Below are 22,499 nucleotides of genomic sequence, written 5' to 3'. Positions count from 1 at the left end.
AAACTTGACCTATAAAAGCTTGACCCACAAAATCTTGACTCACAAAAACTTAACCTATAAAAGCTTGACCCACAAAAGCTTGACCCACAAAAGCTTCACCTACAAAAGTTTGACCCACAAAAGCTTGACCTACAAACGCTTGACCCACAAAAGCTTCACCTACAAAAGATTAACCCACAAAAGCTTTACCTACAAAGTTTCAACATAAAAGCTTCACACTATCTTGATCAATATAGTGTGAAGCAAAATCAATTCATGATGCCCAACAAAGCTTCAACCTTAAAACTTCACCTACAAAGCTTCAACACCAAAGTTTCACCTACAAAGCTTAAAAAAAATATATATATTTTTTCGGAAATCCAAAAATTCAAAAATTTGAAAATTTGAAAGAAAAAAAAATTGCCTAGGCCTCATCTTCTTTAGGCCTAACAACTTTCATTACGCAGTACAACCCCAGAAGACGAAGATAATAAATGCTTTTGGAACAAACCCACAAACCTTTGATGATCAAGCAAAATCTGACCATCAGATTCCTGCAACTGGTCAATCTTCCTCTTTATGTTTGTAGCATAGTCATGTGCGAGCCTGTGCAACTGTTTATTCTCATGCTTGAGCTCTCTGATCTCCTGTTTGAGACTTATCACTTCAGCCGCTAATGATTCAACTTGGCGGGTTCGAGCAAATAGGCGTTGGGCCATATTAGACACAGAATCTGCACATTGAACACTGAGAGCCAGAGAATCCTTAACAGCCAACTCATCAGACCGTTTGGAAAGTAGTCTGTTATCTTTAGGGGTGAGAATGTTCCTAGCCATCACCGCTGCGGTCATATCATTCTTCATCATAGAGTCCCCAACTGTAAGAGGACCAGTAATGGATAAAAATGATGGGTGCCATATGTTGTCTTGAGAAGGCATGGCTGCCTCTTCATCAAAGTTCAAGTCAAAACGACGATCGGATGGGCCAAACATTCTCAGAAATGATGAAGGAGAAATGAGGTGCAATAAATCTCTTAAGTACAAAAATAATGAGAAAATTCATACAAGCAATAACTCTCTGAATGTACTTCTTGCACACAATTGGTGTCCTTATAAAAGAAAGGGTAACAGGGCGGTTGGTTTAAAAATCGAAGATGCACTACCCTTCGAATTTCGAAGAGGCACCATTTTCCACACACAACATCAGCTCCTCGGGTATCACAGATAACTTTGTCAAAGATCTCTGACAAAGTTTAGACACATAAATTTTGAAGATCCAACTACCCTACTATTACCCATAAGGGTAGAGGAATAGCACCACTGCTTGATAACTAGAAAGTCCCAATGTGTGTCAACCTCCGTGCTCCGTGGCAAGACAGACTGGCAAAAATGCCCAACCTTTACTCACATTCAAGAAAACACTTCCAACATGATTGCTTTCTCAAAAATAAAAAATGCATCGTTCTCTGAATCTCGAGAGCCAAATCCCCGATAGGATTGCTTGTTCGAAAACTGAAGAAGCACTGCTCTCCGAACTTCGAGAGCCAGATTTCCTTGGATAAAGGTTGTCTGCAATCTTCACGCGCAACATCAGTTTTCCAGATACCACATACCATTTTTTCAAAGCACTTTGACAAAGTTAAAACATGTGAAGCTTGCAGCTCCCACTACATTGCTATGACCAAGAAGAGTAAAGGAATAACATTATTATTTGCTCAAAAATCGAAGAGGCACCGCCCTCCGAATCTCGAGAGCCAGACTCCCAACAAGATTACTTTCTAAAAAATCGAAGAGGCACCGCCCTCCGAATCTCGACAGCCAGACTCCCAACAAGATTACTTTCTAAAAAATCGAAGAGGCACCGCTCTCCGAATCTCAAGAGCCGGACTCCTAACATGATTGCTTTCTCAAAAATCGAAGAGACACTGTTCTTTGAATCTCGAGAGCCAGATCCCTGACAGGATTGCTTGTTCGAAAACTGAAGAGGCATCGCTCTTCGAACTTCGAGAGCCATATTTCCTTGGATAAAGCTTGTCTGCAATTTTCACACGCAACATCAGCTTTCCAAATACCACATACCACTTTTTCAAAGTGCTCTGATAAAGTTAAAACACGTGAAGCTTGCAGCTCCTACTACATTGCTACGGCCAAGAAGGGTAAAGGAATAACATTACTACTTGTTGTTAGGAAGACTCCTATATAGGTCAACCTCCATTCTCCACGGACAGGCAGACCTGCAAAAATGCTCAACCCTTCCTCATATCTGAGAGGGCACTCCCAACGAAGCCTCTCGAAATACTCAGCTTTCTCCCCCCCCCAATAATACATATGCAAACCAGCCACACCAGAGCAAAAGTATCTCATATCATCAGGGTTAAAAGCAAGAGTATCACATATCATGCTTTTTCCCTGTCTTTTCCTTTGCCATTGTTCTTACCTGCAAGATAAGGAGAAAGAGAGCAATTAGTCAGCACTTGGAATCAAGCTTCCAGTCAAGAACTGACTGCCTGGAACCCCTTGCACGATTACTTACCTAACATTGCTCTCGAGTACTCATTTTCAACATCTTATGCTTTCAGAAAAGATACCACATCTGCCTGAGGAACAGATAGGGCAAGTGAAAAGGATACAAGGAAACATGTGGAGACAAGTGCAACAGAACACGCGCCGATTCATCTATTACTTCGTCAACAGCAAAAGTATCTCATATCATCAAGGTCGAACGCACTCTTGATTTGATGGACTTGTTTTGACCCTCAAATTCTTAAGTCGGCCTTATACTCTAGAGGAAACCAGAAAACCCTCAAGCCCAGTTCAAGAATAAGCCTTTGGAAAGTTACTTCTTAAAAAACAAAAGTATCTCATATCATCTTTTCTCCATTTGCTTCTCCTTATCCTTGTTGCTGTTTACGACACAAGGAGAAGGAGAACAATCAACCGGAAGCCGAAGTCGAACCTCTGATCCATGTTGCTTGCTTGGAAGTCTGATTGCTTACCTTATCTGTTACCTCTTTTGGCAAATCTCCTAACTCGGCAACTTGGGGACTCCTACTATAGGGTTTTGTATCGCACTTGACCAAGCCCGAAACTACAAGTAAGCTTTAAGTGAAATTGATACATTACCTTGTACATCTTCATCGGTTAAAGATACCACCCCTGGATAGAGGAAGAGTCCTTCTAGAGAAAATGACACATCTACGTATGAGACAGATAAGGCAAGTGAAAATGATACCACACTTCGATACTTAGAAGTTTCGTGATTACTCAATGGCTTGGATCTTGCAAGTCCCCAACCGAGTAGCTTCCCTCACTTGAGAACTTAGGGGAGCACTGTTTGTACCATACTTGACCAATCCTGAAACTACTGAGCACTGGTCAACGTTATACTGTTAAGGACCCAAAAGAGTTTCCTTCCGACCAGGAGGCCAATCACAGCGCAACACGTGTCGACATCAGAAGTCAATCACAGCGCGACACGTGTCAACATTAGAAGCCAATCACAACACGACACGTGTCAATGTCAAAATGAAACTAGAAACTCTATTCTATAAATAGAGATCATTCTCTCACAATATTTCCTAATGTCATTTGTACTAAATCATTCACTAGTACTCACAAAAGGAGAGCTTGAACCTATGTACTTGTGTAAACCCTTCACAATTAATGAGAACTCCTCTACTCCGTGGACGTAACCAATCTGGGTGAACCACGTACATCTTGTGTTTGCTTCCCTGTCTCTATCCATTTACATACTTATCCACACTAATGACCAGAGCAATCTAGCGAAGGTCACAAACTTAACACTTTCTGTTGTACTAAAGTCCTCACTGATTTTATGCATCAACATTTGGCGCCGTTTGTGGGAATCGACATAAAAAATTACGTCGGTTCTCTTTCAATATTTCACCTCCACCGTGAATTTGCACAACCCAAGATCATATTGAAGCATGTTGGTGATGTACGTAAGGAGGCCACTGGCGACAGGGGTGAGACCCCGGCACACCAAACACTCATCTTTCACACCAAACTGCTCACCCTATCATTTATTCTCCACCGTTCGATCAGCGCATTCAATCATCGTAACCGCTGATCAAAAGCAATGGCTTCGTCTCCTCATAGCTATTCACACTCTCCATGATATTCCCGTTCTCCACCTCCATGCAGTGCAAGATCTTGATCTCACAGCCGTGGTTATTATTCTTCTCCAAAACGAAGGGCTTATTCCAGGGAGACAGAGTTATGACGACGAGGGATCTGCAGGACCCGATGGCCAAGCAAGCAAGCATGGCTTCGGCTATTCTTTCTCTGCCCAAACCATATCCACTGCGGGTTCAGCTTCATGCTTCTCAACGTCGACGACGACGACAACAAAATGGAAAGCTCATGCATACCTCTACCATGTTTCAACAGCTGATCTCTCCCATCAGTACATCCACATAAATTGGCCAAAAGATTGAATATCAGCTCTGTTACACGCTTTTCGTGTTTTACAAACTCAAGCTCAATGATCTGGAAGACTGCACCGGATTCAACTATTTTAATTCGTTTTCTCCCCCACGGGCAAGCATTTATTAGAATGTAGAGTGCAGATTTGACAGCTTTCCCAGGTCGATTCTGCCGACGAACAACACCGAGAATGGGAATCTAACCCATCAGCTAGAAGCAGACCGGTATGCATTTATTTGTGGAGTGTAGATTTGACAGCTCTCCCAGGTAGATTCCACCGACGAACAACGCCGGGAATGGGAATCCAACCCACCAGCCAGAAGCAGACCGTTGCCGAAGCTGCACGGGATTCCAATCCTGCTCAAGGACAATATTAGAACCAGGGACAAACTTAAACACCACAACCAGGTCGTTTGCACCGTTGGGTTCAAAAGTTCCGAAGGATGCCAGGGTTGTGGCGAAGTTGAGGAGCTCTGGGGCTGTTATTCTAGGACCACGACGATCTTCTTTTACAAATCCTGGGGGTCCTTGCCGGTGACCGTGAAGCCCACCGAGACATAGATCCCGAGAATCTACTTTATCGTTTACGAGCTCCTTCGGCCATGGATCAGTTCCTCATAACCTTGGCGATCTATATGATGTCATCAAGGGAGATGTTGCTGCTGTGCTTGAAGAGATGGTGGTCCGTATGGAAAGGGAATGAGAGAGCACCGACAGGATCGTCCAAAAGTCTCTCCGTCAATAAAGGTTGTCCAAGCAGCTGTCACTTTAGAAAGGAATATTGCCCTTAATCATGTCATCAAGCGACATATCCAAAGCAGTCACAGCCATGTGAAATCATTTTTCAAGAAAAGAAAAAGATGACCTTGCAAAGCAACATGGGTGGACAGAGAAGAAGCGGGGAGATCAAGAAAAGCAAAAAGGAGAAAGCCATCATTTTTTGATTTCTGAGAAAGCAAAATGAGAAAGCCATCATTTTTTTTATTAAAGAGAAAGCAAAAGAGAGGCACATGGGGACACTGCAAAAGCAAGGAATAAACACCCCACCAGAAAGATGTAATTTACTTTTCTTATTTTTGAATGATGTAATTTATTTTTTTGTATCTTTCGAATATATCTGTATAAACCTCATCAGAGGGTAATAAAAAATTAAAAAAAAACCGCAAAACCCAAAATAAATGGTCTGGAATGTTGTGTAGAGGGCGAAGGCCCATAAGCCCAAAATAGCTCCACCCAGGCGATCAAAAGTACGCCCAGTACTTCCCAATTATTCGGCAACCTGCCGCTATTACCACCAACCAGGTAATCAAAAGTACGCCTAGTACTCCAAAATTATTCGGCAACCTGCCTCTATTACCACCAACCAGGTGATGAAATGTACAACCCGTACTCTAATATCATTTGGCAACTAGCCACTCATGCCACCAACCAGGTGATGAAATGTACAACCTGTACTCTCCTTCATGCCACCAACCAGGTGATCAAAAGTACGCCCAGTACTCCAAATTATACATGAGCATTACTCATGTCATTCATACATAAACATTCATGAGCATTACTCATGACAATCATACATAAACATTCATGACCATCATTCATGTCAACATTCATGAGTATCATTCATGTTAACATTCATGAGCATCACTCATGACAACATCCATGAGCATCACTCATGTTAATCAGCTTCAAAAGCTTCATTTACAGAGCTCTAGCTTCAAAAACTTCATTTACAGAGCTCTAGCTTCAAAAGCTTCATTTACAAAAGCTCCAGCTTCGAAAGCTTCATTTACAGAGCTCTAGCTTCAAAGCTTCACTTGCAAAGCTTCACTTACAAAGCTTCAGTGCAGGGTATACAAATACCGCTTCCGAACAACCGCCACTTCGACCCATACATGGATTCAATTTGAAGTCTCCAGCCAACAGACTCTATTGACTGAAGACTTGGGGGACTACATTATGTACCATATATTAGGCCTCAACTAGGCCTCATGAAAAATACTTGGAGGACTTAGCCCATTATTTATGTATTAAGGAGCGAACCCTTATTCTATAAAAGGGACTCCCTCACTTTCATTAGAGAGCACCCATTATTCATGTACTAAGGAACGAACCCTTATTCTATAAAAGGGACTCCCTCACCTTCATTAGAGAGTAACATCGCCAGCTGAGCAACCGCATTGCCGTGAGCATCATTCCTAACGCATCACTTATGTATTGAGGAGCGAGCCCTTATTCTATAAAAATGACTCCATCACCACCATTAGAGAGCATCGCCGCCTACTGAGCAACCGCCTCGCCGCGAGCATCAACTCTAGCCCATCATTCATGTATTGAGGAGCAAGCCCTTATTCTATAAAAGGGACTCCCTCACCTTCAACGCCACAAGCCGAGTCAACCAAGGTAACATAAACCACGAGCCGAGCAGCCTTGCAGTATGTGCTATTTCTAGTTGAACATCATTTCAGATTGAGCACTACCTCATGTCGAGTATCAGTGCCAGACGCCATCTAGTTACTTCGGCCCACACATGGACTGAATTTCAAGTCTATAGCCAAAAGACTTTCTTGACTGAAGACTTGGGGGACTACTGTTTATACCATATTTAGGGCCTCCGTATTTAGATCTCGTACAAATATTTGGGGACTTAAATGTAATTATGTAATAAAGGAAGATGCAAATATGTAATAAGTGAAGAGTCCTTATTCTATAAAAGAACCCCTCACCCTCATAATTAGGGGTAACCATTTCCTAGGCCTTCTCACCCCCTCTCAAAGCTCTCACTCTCAGAGCTCTCTCTCCCTCAGAAATACAATATCAGTGTGGTCGTAGCCCAAACCTTGGGGTGAACCACAATACATCTTGTGTTATTTACATTTCTTGCAGATTCACGGTCGGATTTACGTTGTTCCAAGACCTCCGGTTTTGTGCATCAACAACTCTTAAAAACTCAAATTCGCTCCATATTGCTTTGTTTGTGTTATTTTCATCCAAATACGCTTAATGTGGATTAAAAAATACATTTTTAGAATAATTTTTTTTAGTTACATTTCCTGAAACTCGATTTAAATCCTAATTTACCTCTTGAAACTCAATATTTGCTCCACTTTAATTTGTTTATGTGTATTCTGTTAAATAGCTCTCCACCCCTATCTCTAATCATTTTCCATACATTCATCCCTTATCCCTCCATCTCTAGCTACTTTGTCATTAATTCCATTTATTTCGTTATTTCTTGTGTTCTTAATCAGAAAAGTAGCATAAAAAATCCTTGAGTGTTTTTTTATTTTTATTTTATTTTAATAATTCTCTGATATAGAGTAGAGGAGCCAAACGGGTCTTAGCAGATGAGGAATTTGAATTTCGTTTATGGGAAAAGGAGATGAGGAGGGAGGTGGATTGTCTGCCCTCTCATTTCCATACTCTCCTCATGCCCTCATGTGATGTGTGGTCACGGTTAAGCCACGTCAACATTTTATATTAATTTTTTTATAGAAATAATAAAACAAAATGTAATAGGAATATAAAATGTTGACGTGGCTTAACCATGACCACACAAACAGGAGGGGATGGGGAGAGTATGGAAATGGGAGAGTAGACAATCCACCTCCAATGAGGAGAGACAAAAGAATAGGAAGAGATGATGACTGGGCATCGACAAAATCGAAAATAATAAAAATAAGGCAACGTAGGATGAATTTTGAATTTTAAGAAGGTAGTTAAAAATAAGCTTAAATTTAACAGTTATTTAACGGAATACATAGAGATGAGTTAAAGCGGAGCGAATATTGAGTTTTAAGAGTAATGCTATTCATATCATGTTTTTGTACTATATTTTCATACCACCTTAGGTAGCATTTGATATGAATAGCCACATCATTTGAATTAATCAGATTTTTAAATTTAGTTCATTATTTAATAAACTAATAATTAAGAAAAACTAGTTAATTAAAATGATGATTGTGGTATACGAGGAGTCTTTCTCTTTCCTTTCCTTGGGTTTTGTAAATTTTTCAAATAATGTGGCTGTCCACATCAAATACCACGTAAAATGGTATAGAAATATGGTATAAAAACATGGTATGAATAATGTTGATGCACAAAACCGGAGGTTTTGGAACAACGTAAATCCGGCCGTGAATCTGCAAGAAATGTAAATAACACAAGATGTATCATGGTTCACCCCAAGATTTAGGCTACATCTACACTGATATTGTATTTCTGAGAGAATTGTGAGGGAGAGAGTGTGAGGATCTTTTTTGAATATGAGAGACCTTGAGAGGATGAGGGTGAGCCTAAGAATTGGCCTCTAGGAATTGGCCTAAGCCTTGGCCTCTGGAAGTGAAGGAGGCTCTCCCTAATTGTGAGGGTGATGAGTCCTTTTATAGAATAAGGGTTCCTCACTTATTACATATTTTCCCCTTCCTTTATTACATAATTACATTTAAGTCCCCCGAGTATTTATACGAGATCTAAATACGGAAGCCTTAAGTATGGTACAAACAGTAGTCCCCCAAGTCTTCAGTCAAGAGAGTCTTTTGGCTGGAGACTTGAAATTCAATCCATGTGTGGGCCGAAGTAACTACATATTGTCTTGAACTGATACTTGATATGAGGCGGTGCTCAATCTGAAGTGATGCTCAACTAGAAGTAGCACATGTTGTGAGGCTGCTCTGTTTTGTGGCTTATGTTGCCTTGGTTGGCTCGTCTTGTGGCGTTTGAAGGTGAGGGAGTCATTTTTATAGAATAAGGGCTTGCTCCTCAATACATAAATATGGGCTAGAGTTGATGCTCGCGGCGAGGCGGTTGCTCAGTAGGCGGCGATGCTCTCTAATGATGGTGAGAGAGTTTTTTTTTTATAGAATAAGGGCTCGCTCCTCAGTACATGACTAATGGATGCTCTCTAATGAAAGTGAGGAAGTCCCTTTTATAGAATAAGGGCCCGCTCCTTAATACATAAATAATGGGCTAAGTCCCCCAAGTATTTTTCATGAGGCCCAGTTGAGGCCCAATATATGGTACATAATGTAGTCCCCCAAGTCTTCGGTCAATAGAGTTTGTTGGCTGGAGACTTCAAATGGAATCCATGTATGGGCCGAAGTGGCAGTTGTTTGGAGGCGGTATTTGTATACCCTGCACTGAAGCTTTGTAGGTGAAGCTTTGCAAGTGAAGCTTTGAAACTGAAGCTCTGTAAATGAAGCTTTTGAAGCTAGAGCTTTTGTAAATGAAGCTTTTGAAGCTAGAGCTCTGTAAATGAAGCTTTTGAAGTTAGAGCTTTTGTAAATGAAGCTTTTGAAGCTGAAGCTTTGTAAATGAAGCTTTTGAAGCTAGAGCTCTGTACATAAAGCTTTTGAAGCTGATTGACATGAGTAATGCTCATGAATGTTTACGTTGATTGATATGAGTGATGCTCATGGATGTTGACATGAGTGATGCTCATGAATGTTGACATGAATGATGCTCATGAATGTTTATGTATGATTAATATGAGTAATGCTCATGAATGTTTATGTATGATTGACATGAGTAATGCTGATGTATAATTTGAAGTACTGGGCGTACTTTTGATCACCTGGTTGGCGATAATAACGGCGGGGTGCCGAATAATTTTTTGTAGTACTGGGTGTACTTTTGGTCACCTGGTTGGTGCTATTTTGGGCTTATGGGTCTTTGCCCTCCACATAACATTACAGCCCATTATTTTGGGCTTCCCTTTTTTTATTTTTTATGATTACCCTCTGATGGGGTTTATACAGATGTCTCCGAAGATAAGAAAAATAAATTACATCATGCAAAAAATAAATCCGACCCTCTACTCAATGGGTTACGCCCATAATTCCCTTTTCTGTATGCCATCACCATCGCAATTATGTCTACTTCTTTTTATTTTTGCTTTTTGCTTTTGCTCTTTCTTTTTATTTTTATGGGAGTGGTTGAGCTGTCTGAGGGCCTTTCTTTTCTTTTTGTTGGATAAGTGCGACAAAGCATGCTAGCACATGCGAAAAGTTATTCCCTTTGTCCAAGTAGGTTGTTGAAGATAACCCATCCTGATTGCAGCACCACAAGCCTGCACCTTGGCAGCATAAGTATGACTTTTTCCATATGGTCGACAAAAGCAATCCCTGTGGGTGGTCCACTAAAGCCATCCAGACTCATCATTTCTGATGGCATCATCGACAGAAATGGTTCGAGGAGTTTGCGGGTGACGGTGACGTGTGAGACCAGTCGGCTACTAGTGATGCCCATGTCGTGATGATTGGGTGCGGCCGAAAAATGGTGGGGATAGCCGTCGACTACTAGCATCAACAGAAAATGTTAAGTGAGGTTGATGGTAGTCCTCTGCAACGCGTTTAGTAAGGTTGATGGTGTACTCCCTGGTAATAACCTACTTCTTTCTCCCCTTGCCACGACCTTTCTCCGCCATTGTTAAAGCTATGAGCTCACCTCTACCTTCCTGCTGCAATGAACTTGCTGTCCGTTGGAAATGGATCTGCAAATCCAAATCCCCGAAAACATTCTTTTCCATCTCGGCAAGGCCGCAGCTTTCTGCTCCTTGATTCGAGCGACGGCGGAGGACCCGCGCTCTGGGATGGAGGTTTCGCGGTGGTCGAGGGATTGTAAGGTTTCTCGGGAACGGGATTCCAGGGATTGGATTTTGGATTCGAGGGAATGGGATTTCTCATAAATAAATTTGTGGAGGGAATCGAGGTGGTCGGAGAGGGTTGCGAAAAGCTTGGTTTTGTGCATCACTTCCGGTTTATTTTAACGATAAATGGGTCAATGGTAAACCAAACAAATCTCAGGTTGTTTCTATATCTCCATATTCATGGTCCAGCATCTTTAGAAAGGGAAAATCATAGCGACCAACCTAATACTCAAGATCATATGCGGTAAAATATAGAGGTGGTTGATGTCCATTCTCTTGTCCATGAAGCCCTCCAGATCTTGGAATGTCACAGAGAACCTGAATATCCCTACCCCAATCCACAGGATCGCTGACAACAAAAGCTGCATTAACCCTGTCAAAATAAACATCATATCTCGGCACAAACTCCTTGTGTTGGCTACTGCAATCCGATGTCTGCTTAGTTCTCCACATCTTATATTGGGATACGGGATCCATATTCTTGAAGTGCGATGCATACTCATCTAATGAGATAACCTTTTTGAAACCATATTAGACATTACAAGAGCCGATTCCCCTTTTTGCCATTGCTGTAATCTAGTTCCTGGATTTTGGCTTGTGTTTATTGATCATCTCCGTCTGCTACAATTTATGCTCTCAAAACTGGTGCTTGTTGCAAATCAACAGTCATTCTAGCCAGATCTTGTGTCATCACTTATGCCTGGTGATAGGAGCATATTTATACGACTGAGTTAGCTTGTTCTCATGTATTTATGTTGTTATTCCTTAGTTGTTTTAGTGTTTAAAGTCATTTTTGTGCAATTTTAGGTTCTAAGGACAAAGTATGCAAAAATGTGCATTTTGGAGCCTTTTGGAGCAATTTTGGGCTTGGAATAAATATCACATGCTTGGAACTAAAGGAATGGATGAAATTGAAGACCTAAAGATGAGGCTTCCTACTTGAAGTAGGAAAGTTAAGCCAAGGTTTCCTATTTTGGTTTGATCTTTCCTAAATCCTAAATGTCCCTAAGTTCCAGCAACATTGAAGGTTTCACATGCATTTTAGGACACAAATTAAGGGTTCCTTGTACCATAACAAACCTTTGCCATGCACTCCATTTTACCCATGATTTGCATCATTACTTCACTTTCACCTTTGAATCATTTCAACACCACTCCATTTTACCCATGTTTTGCATCATTACTTCACTTTCACCTTTCAATCATTTCAACACCACTCCATTTTACCCATGCTTTGCTTCATTACTTCACTTTCACCTATGAATCATTTCAACACCACTCCATTTTACCCATGCTTTGCCTTGCACTTCCTTTATAAAAGGAAGTGTGTGTAACATAAATAGAGTTCATACTTTGTGAGATCATTCACTCCCATTTCAACACAACCTTCATCCAAACACATCCATTCCTCCATACAAACAAACCTTCAAACACTCACCAACATCTTGTGCCGTAGCAAAGGAAGGGAAAAAAAGTGCTTGGACGTGCTTGCTGTCCAACTTGGATCGTTGGAGCGTTTAGGTGTTTTCTTTATTTTGTTTCTAATGTTTAAATTCATTTCCTTTCGTTTTGTTGTAAATATGAGTGGCTAAACCCCTCTTGGCTAAGGGTGATTTCAAAGCCATGATTATGAACTCTTGAATCGTGAATGCAATTGGCTTAACTATTTGATTGATAACTTATTTGTATTTGTTAATTAAGGGTCAACACTTAATTGGCATGCATAAATCTGTTGCTAGAATATAAGGAAGCGACCTTCACTACATGTGAATATAAGTTTGTAACGATTATGTGAAACTTCCTTATATTTTTTTTTTCGGAAAAAAAAAAAATATAAGGAAGTTTCACATAATCGTTACAAACTTATATTCACATGTAGTGAAGGTCGCTTATAAACGATCGCGTTAAGTTCAATTCCTAGCATGAGTGACATGATGTCATAGTTGCAAGTGCTTTGTCAATGCTTATGATTTTTATTAAACGTAATGATCTTTGATTGTATCTCTATTATGATGTCATGTAGGGAACTTTAGAAGAATGTTTTGGGTTGTCGAATGATGTCATCCAATCCAATAAAACAAGGAAAATCTGAGAGTTAACTAGTGATGTCACGGTTAATTTGGAGCATTGTCGTTCATAATTCAATGAAGTAGTAACTGGAAATCGAGTTATTTGCATACATGTCATGTGTGGAGAAAAAGCCTCTAGCTATCCCATCCATCATCTTATTTCTCAAATTTGTTTTACAATCTGTCTAGTTTTTCATACTTGTTTGTTTGTTTCAACTTCGTCCAAAACTCAATCCCCCTTTACTTTAGTGTGTTTAATTAGTTAGAATTTATTTTAATTTGTGTTTGTAAATGTTTTGATTCAAGTAAAAGTCAATTTTCGTCCAAAGTCATTCCTAGTGTCTAGTTTAAGTTTATTTAGTTGTTTTAAGCTGTTTTGAATATTTTAAGTTTGCTTTGAGTCTTGTGAGTCTTGTTAAGTGTTTTTAAGTTTAGTTTTATGCTTTTGAGTCAGTTTAGAGATTATTAGCAAGCCCTCCTAATCTCCGGTCCAGAACGATCCCTACTTATACTTATACTACAATTGTCAAAAGAGGGTTAAATTTGTGTGTTAAGATAATTTTCGCATCACCTGGGTCGAAAGCTTCTGCCTCGCAGCAGCGTGCTCCTTGATATCAGCATGAAGCTGAATGAGCTCATTCTGCATGGCCTCCACTCTACGAAGGTCCACTTCCAAACGAACAGATTTGTCCTACAAATCTCTCATTTTGACATCCTTGTCTACCCACAGTGAATCAACATGGTAAGCCATTCGCTTCAACTCAAATTGAGCAGCTTTCAACTCCTGCTTAAGAGCAACATGGGTTGCAGCCGACGATGAAGATCTCGACAGCAGAGCCTCCAACTTTGCTTCTATGAAACTGGTCGACACCGCCATTGACCCGACTAGACTGCGCACGTGATGCATGCATAGAGTCTGGGACGCGCGGACTCTCTGTATGTGCCACATCGCGGGACCTCCTTGGGATCGTGGCGGATAGATGCGTGGCCACCCGGCGGCTTAACCCGTAGACAGTCTTGCAAGGCCCAAAAGGGCTTGGAGCCATTGTTGGAGAGGAACTCGGCAAGGTGAGGACATGGCTGAGGCAGAATCTGGACGTTGATCTGTTGGCGGGGGTGAGTGATTTTGGCCATCGACGACATGGACGGTGATGATGGTGGCGGTGGCGGAGATTGGGGTGAAATTGATGGAGGTGTGGACGGAAGAGAGATTTTAGGAGATGGAAACAGTGGAAGACGAAATAGCTCTATAAATTGGAAGTTTTAGAGAGACAGAGTGGTGTTCTTGGTTTTTGTGATTTTTTTTGTAAGAGGATAGCAGAGTGAGAGATAGAGTATTTGGTTTCCTCTTGGGTTTTGCAGATTCACGGCGGATGTGAAAAATTAAGAGAGAACCGACATAGCTTTTCGTGTCGATTCCCACAGACGGCGCCAAATGTTGATGCACAAAACCGGAGGTCTTGGAACAACGTAAATTCGGCCGTGAATCTGCAAGAAATGTAAATAACACAAGATGTATCGTGGTTCATCCCAAGGTTTGGGTTACGTCCACACTGATATTGTATTTCCGAGAGAATTGTGAGGGAGAGAGTGTGAGGATCTTCTCTGAATATGAGAGACCTTGAGAGGATGAGGGTGAGCCTAAGAATTGGCCTCTAGGAATTGGCCTAAGCCTTGGCCTCTGGAAGTGAGGGTGGCTCCCCCTAATTGTGAGGGTGATGAATCATTTTATAGAATAAGGGCTCCTCACTTATTACATATTTTCCCCTTCCTTGATTACATAATTACATTTAAGTCCTCCGAGTATTTATACGAGATCTAAATACGGAGACTCTAAGTATGGTACAAACAAATAACATTACTCGAGTTTTAAAGAATAAAATAAGATTAAAATCGAGTTTTAAATGACGTAATTAAAAATAAGATCTAAATAAACAATTGGATGTCTGTCAAAGCCCATTTAACTCGAATATTCACTCATACGAGGCCCAACGTATCCAAGATATAATCACACACAGAAGAATCACGCAGTCAGAAAACTCCCAACTCGCTCTCTCTCTAGACTCTCTGTTTCTGTTCCCAAGGGTTAGGGTTTATCCTCGCTCTTCTGCCAATGGACTCAACCAAGAAGCGAAAGCTGGACGAGAACGGCGTCGTTCTGGACACGGATCCCTCCTCCGCCCCCAAGCTCTCCCCCGAAGACGCTCGCAGGCTCATCGAGCGATTCACCCCCGATCAACTCCTCGACATTCTCCAAGACGCCCTCTCCCGCCACGTCGACGTTCTCGACGCCGTCCGCTCCATCGCCGATCCCGACGCCTCCCAGCGCAAGCTCTTCATCCGCGGCCTCGGCTGGGACACCACCACCGAGGGCCTCCGATCCCTCTTCTCCGCCTACGGCGAGCTGGAGGAGGCTATCGTTATCCTCGACAAAACCACCGGAAAATCCAAGGGTTACGGGTTCGTCACGTTCCGCCACGTTGACAGTGCTCTCATGGCCCTGAAAGAACCGAGCAAGAAGATCGACGGCCGCATGACCGTCACGCAGCTCGCCTCCGCGGGGAATTCGAACTCCAACACCGCCTCCAACAACGTCGCTGACGTATCGTTGCGGAAGATTTATGTGGCCAATGTTCCCTATGACATGCCATCGGATAAGCTCTTGGCGCATTTTGCTCTGTACGGGGAGATAGAGGAGGGCCCGCTAGGGTTTGATAAGCAGACTGGGAAGTGCAAAGGGTATGCGCTGTTTGTGTATAAGACTCCGGAGGGGGCTCAGGCGGCGCTTGTTGATCCGGCGAAGAACATCGAGGGGAGGCAGTTGCTTTGTAAATTGGCGATTGATGGGAAAAAGAGCAAGTCGGACGGGCCGGGGCAGGGTCAAGGACCCGGGAGTGGTTCCAATGCGCATGGAGATGGGATGGGGATGGCACCGCCGTCTTCGATTCCTGGGCAGTACGGCATCCCAGGTGGAATTGGTTCTTATGGTGGGTATAACAGTGGGCTTCAGGGCCAGCCTCCATTGGGTCACCATCCATTGGGTGGGCCTGGGTTGTCTGGTATTGGAAACCAGGTGAATTCGGGTTTGGGTGGTGGTGGTGGATATGGAGGGTTGGGTGGGCCTTATGGTAACTATGGCGGGCCTGGGGGTTATGGTTTAGGTGGTGCCGGTGGGTTGGGTGGTGGACTTGGTGGTGCTGGGTCGGGTGGTCCAGTTGGTGGTGTGGGTACTGGGTCGTCTTTATATGGATTGCCTCCGAGTTCAGGTGGGTTACCATCTGGTAGGTATCCGGAGGGTGGGCACTACGGCCTGTCGGCCTATCAGAATCAGCACCACCAGCAAGCTGGAACGTCACCCCTTCCAAGGGTTCCTCAAGGTGGCATGTACCCAAATGTGCCACCTTATTTCTGAGGTATTTTCATTGCTTGTATCTTTTGCTATTATGTGTCTAGTTTGGTGGTATTGATTGGATTTATTGGTGCTTTGTTAAATTACTTGTGTATGGTTGCTTCTTGTTGTTTTGGTTGTTTCTTTACAAAATTTGTGCCTTTGACTAATTGTATTGCTTATTTTTTTTTGCTTTTGTTTATGTGTGCATAGGATACCTCACGTCTCTGTTCGTGCTTCTGCGTGAATCAATTTGCTTTTGTTGCTTGAGAGGCGATCAAGTTTTTCTGTATTGGATTAGACGAATATGGGTTCCTTTGCTGTAGTATTTCTCTTGTTTTTCTATTTTATATGAAATGCTTTAATAGTACTTTTTGTGTTGCATCCAAAGCTTTGTTTTTAGCAGAAATATTAGATGTGGATATTGCATTATAATTTATGATGTTCGGTCATATTTAGTCAAGAACTTAAATGATGGAGTTTCCAAATGAATTTTAGTGTTTTCTGTTACTTGAAATTTGAATTTTGTGTTAAGTGTTACTTTTTAGTCCTTAATTCTAGAGGAATATGGATGTTAGAAGCTTTTATCTTTACAAGATGCTTCTCCAGTTCACATAGTGAAACCTTTTTTTGTTTGGTGAGTGCGGATGGAGTTGTATGCATGTTTTTTTCCCTTTGATCAGTGTGGGTGGAAACTTGATACTTGAGGAGGAATTCAAATATCTCTTTTGTGACTTTTCTTATATATTTTTTATTTATGTATAGTTTTTGTTGGGAATTGATGGGATTGATTGAGCAACTTATCAAAATAAATTTTAGTGAAAGAGTGCAACACTAACGACATTAGTAGAAATGGGTATGTAATGTGTATCATTCCAATGCTTAACATATTCTGTGTTTACTAAGAGAGAGGGAATAAAAAAATTAGTCGGTCCTACAGTAAAACCTGAACAACCAGATATAACATGGGGGTAGTTTATCCCATACCTAAACAACCATATTCATTCCTATTCTGCACTAACCCAATTCCAATCAAGTAAACTTGCCATAGGTGGGATAGTGAACAGGGCTGATTTTATTTGCTTATAGTCAGATTTTAATGTGTAGGGCTTTCTCTCTCTTGCAAGGCGAGGTGTAAGCTTTTGAGACATGAATATTATTACTAAAAATATTTAAATATACATATGATACAGAATTTTGTATATATACATGTGGAATAGAAATGTAGTATCAAATACTTGAGCTAAATTGTTGTTTTCTTTGGACAACTGTTTCTTTGTAAGGGGCGGTTACTGGTTAGTGGTACCCATGGTTGTATTTTTGAACACCGGCTGCTTTTCATTCTTTGAGTGTCTTGGATGGTGTATTCATTTTAAATAAAAAATTAAAAGACTATGTGATAGGTACAAAGCATTCATATCATTGTAGTTGTTATATTTGAAGGGGTGACATAATTTTTGGCTTTAGAAATTGTGGTTAATAATGTGTGGGTAGAGATTTTGTGAGACAATTGATTTGGAGGGTTAATAAAGTAGTGTGATCGTGCAAGTGATTGCTATTTCTTCTAAAAACGAAAAATCATGCATGTGCTTACCTCATCATTCATACATTTATTTGAGGAAAGATTTTCTGCTTACTTGGTTGGTGCAAAGTTTTGCTCAAGTTACCAATGAAACCGTCTAAACATTTCCACATTCCAGTATTCTATTGATGTAAGTCAACTATTGATTGTTAGTTTTATTTATATGGTTTATGCTCAATAAAGTATAGTGTGCTGTAAGATGATGAATTCATCTTCTAAACTTTGATACGGCTGTACTATTTTTTTTGGTCAATTTTGGATTATCTTATCATTTTATTGTTCTCTAGTAGTGTGACTATTTTCAAATATTTTGGTAAGGTGGCAAGGATGTCTTGATTTCTTATGTTAGTGTTACAGGTACATGGGCTATCACTATGCCCCTTGTTTGTTTTGATATTTATTTTCAAGGTGTGAAATACGTTTTGCGTGGTCATTGATTTGATCTGTTTGCGTGTTTATTGAATTGACATGTTTGTGTGCTTTATGGTTCAATTGAAAGATGGATTGAGTTATTGGTTGATGTTTGAATCAGGTGTATGATCGCTTGTTGGCGCAGATGCTTTATATGGTTCTGGTGATTGCGTGATTGCAGACTATATGCTGTGGTTTGATGATTGTATTAGCTGTGATTTTATCGCCTCTTCATCACTTCATCTGCACCTTTAAGATGTTGGTCATTTCTGAGTTATGGTAGCCAAAGTGACTAAATTAGACTAGTTTTCTGTATTCTGTCAGGAACTGATGTGATCTGTAGGTTTTTTGGCCATAAAGTATAGTTTGTTTTTTTATAATAACTGATTTATGTTTCTTTTACTTTGAGAATGTATGTATGGCGGTTGTTGCTCTTACTTTAGTTGATAATTGATATGACTTTGTTTGTATGGAGCTCTTCATGATGGTGGCTTGCTGCTATGATATGCGTCTTACAAATGTACGTAGGACTTACGTTTGCTGTAAAATTCTGCTGGTGCCGTTGTCTCAAGCTTTCTTTTTGCTGAAAAAGATTGTTTAGTTTTCACTGGTTTTTAATCCTATCTTCCAACAATTTTGGTTTCCCTGTGGATAAGCTGTATTGGCCATATTGTCTCTTTTGACTGTGATTTGTTCATCCATGAGTTTCTTTATTCCGTTGAATATTGTGATATGTATTCAGATTACTTTTTTTTTCCTTCCTAATTCCCATCTTCAGTAAATATATGGGGGTTTGATATTCATCGAAGTCAAATTTTATAATTTTGTATTGTAGGCATTTATTGATGGTCAGTGTGTATGTAGTCATTCTTTTTTGTAGAGGAACTCGTCAAGCTTTTGGTGGTTTATTGAGGAGCCCAATTGTGTTGGTGACCATAGAAAATGTTTATGTAAAAACGGTGTTTGTAGTACATAATTCATACCTCTACGATTTAGCTGTTTTTTTTGTTGGATTGTATGGAAGTGATTGGAGATTGACTGAATTTCAGTTTTGACGGATGGTTGATTCTGTTTTAGTCATTATGGTGCTCTATTTGAAAGGAGGCTTTTGCGAGGTGTGTGTTATTAGTTCGATGGACAGGAAGACTTCATTTTATATGGGGATAAAATAGTGCCTTATCTTTGCGATTCATGTCGTCTCTGCTTTTAAGTTATGGTTCTTTCATTTAAAAACCCCATGGTATCGCTCTTTACCATATAATATGATGTAGCTGTTTGGGTTGTGAAAGTGGTTCTTTGCTTTCTTAGTAGGACATTTATGCTGAATTTCAATTTTTGTGACAGTAAACTCTAGTGGCGTAATTTCAACATCGTGTTTCGTTCCATCCGTCCAACCCAGTACTTCTATGTTACGTTTCTTTTTCCCGTTTTTAGATGTTTTGGTGTTATTTGATTGACAAACTACTCGGGTCTTTTTTTTTTCTGGTCTGAAAAATAGTTGTTTTTTAACACCTGCGTTTGAGAAATTTGTAATTCAGGCAACTTCCTCTGTTTAATTTATTGGTTTTGTTTCATTTACTGTGGTTTTTCTATTGTCTTCCCCATTTCCTTGTACATTGTGTTTAGTTTTGCGCGACATGATTTTGAGTTGTCTTACTGTCTTCTCGCCCCATTCTTTTCGTTGCGAGGGTTTTCTCTTTGATGGGCGGGGAGTGGAATTTGGGGGCCAGAAGTGAAGATGTAAGGGGAATATTTTGATGCTTAAGCTTGGTGAGATGAATTGTGTTATGGTGGTTGTGGCGGCAAGTGTTCTCTCGTTGTCGGGCAGGGTGAGTGAAATTTTGGTGGCAGAGGCCGAGAAGTGTAGAAGATGTAGAGGAATACTTTGATGCCAAATCTCGGTGAGATGAATTGTGTCGTGGTAGCCGAAGGCTTATGATTGATGTTTGCCACGGGATGCAGAGAGATATTCCATCCGCGGTGGTAGTTTGTGCTTGATCGTGAAAGTTGTATATAAAGTCTACGTTCTTTTATGTTAAAGTGAAAGTGGAGAGCAATTGGGGTATCAAGTTTCAGCTTTATTCTTTGTTACGTTTGTTTCCTGATATCGACCGTGTTATCAGTCCGCGACTCGAAAAATGTAGAAATTTGAAGATGTATTAGTCAATCCTCCTGCATAAAGTTGGCATCTAATTAGTCAATTGTGTCGGAACACAGGCGCATATGCTGTATGTAATTATACAAGTGAAACAATTCTTGAACTTTTTCTTTCTTCTAATGAGGTATGGTTACGGTCTCGTGTTTTGTGCCCTTTTAACTTATTGGTGTAAAAAATTTAGGATGGTGTTATCTACACACTCGTTTTACATTTCACACACCTTTCTCAATTTTCAACTGTTGGAATGAACTGTCGGATCAAATGAATTGAAAAAAATCAGTGAACAAAAATCAACAAGGAAGAGTGAGAGGCAGAAGAGGAAAAGTGTTAATAGCACTACTCAAAATTTAGTCCAAGTAATTTTCTTTCAAGCGAACACAGGGTTGTAATATGTTGGTGTAAGAAATGTAATCCGACTTTTGAATTTTGTTCAAGTTGAAGGAATTAGATGTATTAGTTCCTTTAATCTCCACAAGATGGTACGATTGCTTTACTATCAACTTGAACAAAATTTGAAAGTTGCAGTCGAGAAAACTCGGCCTTAGTTCATTGTAAGGGTCGAAAATGTAAATTTATCGGCAAGGAAAGATAATGTAAAACAAGCAATTGTCTGATGATGCTTAGCCAAACAAGTGTACCCGATGTCTGACCAAACTAGTCACATCTACATACGTTGCAACTTTTCATACAAGTCATGATTAAATTGACGGAAGACAGACGACAGGGGAGAATGTAACGCAGCTTGCGACACCTTTACTCGAAGGTCACCATTGGTGGGAGGCAGATTCTCTGCCCTCCCACTTCCCGTACTCTCTTGTGCTTTTTTATTTTGTGTGGTCATGGTTAAGTCACGTCAATATTTTATATATATATTTTTTTATAAAGATAATAAGATAAAAATGAATAATAATATAAAATGTTGACGTGGCTTAACCGTGATCACACAAACAGAAGGACACGGAAAGTGGGAGGGTAGAGAATCTGCCTCCCCATTGGTGTCTACATTGTAATGGAGAAAATGGATGGTAACTTCGAAAAATCCATTCAAGTTTATCTCTTCTAATTCCGTCATTTTTTTTAGTATATCAATATTTTTACACTACAAGAAAGAAGAGTTCAGCTAAACCACACAATGGGCAACCTAATTTAATATCGAATTTGTCATCATTGAGATTCAAACCTAAACCTCTCATTTTCAAGTGAAGATAAATACTACCAGACCATAATACTGAGCGACTAACTTGAACAAAATGGTGAAGTTGGTGTTTGTTTCTTTCTTCAACGTACGTTGGGTTTTGTGATTTTCTCCACAATTAGTCTGTCGGACGTTTTTTTTTACATTGTTGATTAAGAACAAAAATCTGCAGAAGAGAAAAAGCAAAAAGAATGCATACGCATACGTTGAAAATTTCATATGCTTGCGATTTGTCAAGATATTGTAAATTAAATTACTATTTGAAATTAACTTTGTTTGTACCATACTTGACCAATCCCGAAACTACTGAGCACCGGTCAACGTTATACCGTCAAGGACCCAGAAGAGCTTCCCTTCAACCAGGAGGCCAATCACAATGCGACACGTGTCGACATCAGAAGCCAATCACAGCGCGACACGTGTCAACATCAGAAGCCAATCACAACACGACACGTGTCAATGTTAGAACAAAACTAGAAACTCTATTCTATAAATAGGGATCATTCTCCCACAATAATCTCTAATGTCATTTTGTACTAAACTATTCACTAGAACTCACAAAATGAGAGCTTGAACCTATGTATTTGTGTAAACCCTTCACAATTAATGAGAACTCCTCTATTCTGTGG

At 40.4% G+C, this 22,499-nt stretch overlaps 1 protein-coding gene across 4 annotated transcripts; it reads left to right on the top strand.

Annotated features, from left to right (window-relative positions):
* The first annotated feature begins 15,136 nt into the window (after nt 1-15,136).
* Nucleotides 15,137-20,713, top strand: LOC103438874 (UBP1-associated protein 2C-like). 4 transcript variants are annotated; one of them, XM_029089060.2, is made up of 2 exons: nt 15,137-16,549; nt 16,738-17,016. In XM_029089060.2, exon 1 carries the CDS (start codon nt 15,250-15,252, stop codon nt 16,546-16,548), a length of 1,299 nt encoding a protein of 432 aa, XP_028944893.1. In that variant the 5' UTR covers nt 15,137-15,249; the 3' UTR covers nt 16,549; nt 16,738-17,016. The 4 variants fall into 4 exon arrangements, with proteins under 4 accessions (XP_028944893.1, XP_028944895.1, XP_028944892.1 ...); XM_029089062.2 differs by lacking the exon at nt 16,738-17,016 and adding an exon at nt 20,206-20,713 and having other exon boundaries at nt 15,157-16,549; XM_029089059.2 differs by lacking the exon at nt 16,738-17,016 and adding an exon at nt 18,639-20,586 and having other exon boundaries at nt 15,157-16,549.
* Nucleotides 20,714-22,499: the final 1,786 nt, after the last annotated feature.

This window comes from Malus domestica, chromosome 11 (genome assembly GCF_042453785.1).
Source record: "Malus domestica chromosome 11, GDT2T_hap1".
Lineage (NCBI taxonomy): Eukaryota > Viridiplantae > Streptophyta > Magnoliopsida > Rosales > Rosaceae > Malus > Malus domestica.
This window is presented reverse-complemented; position numbering and strand designations above follow the sequence as displayed.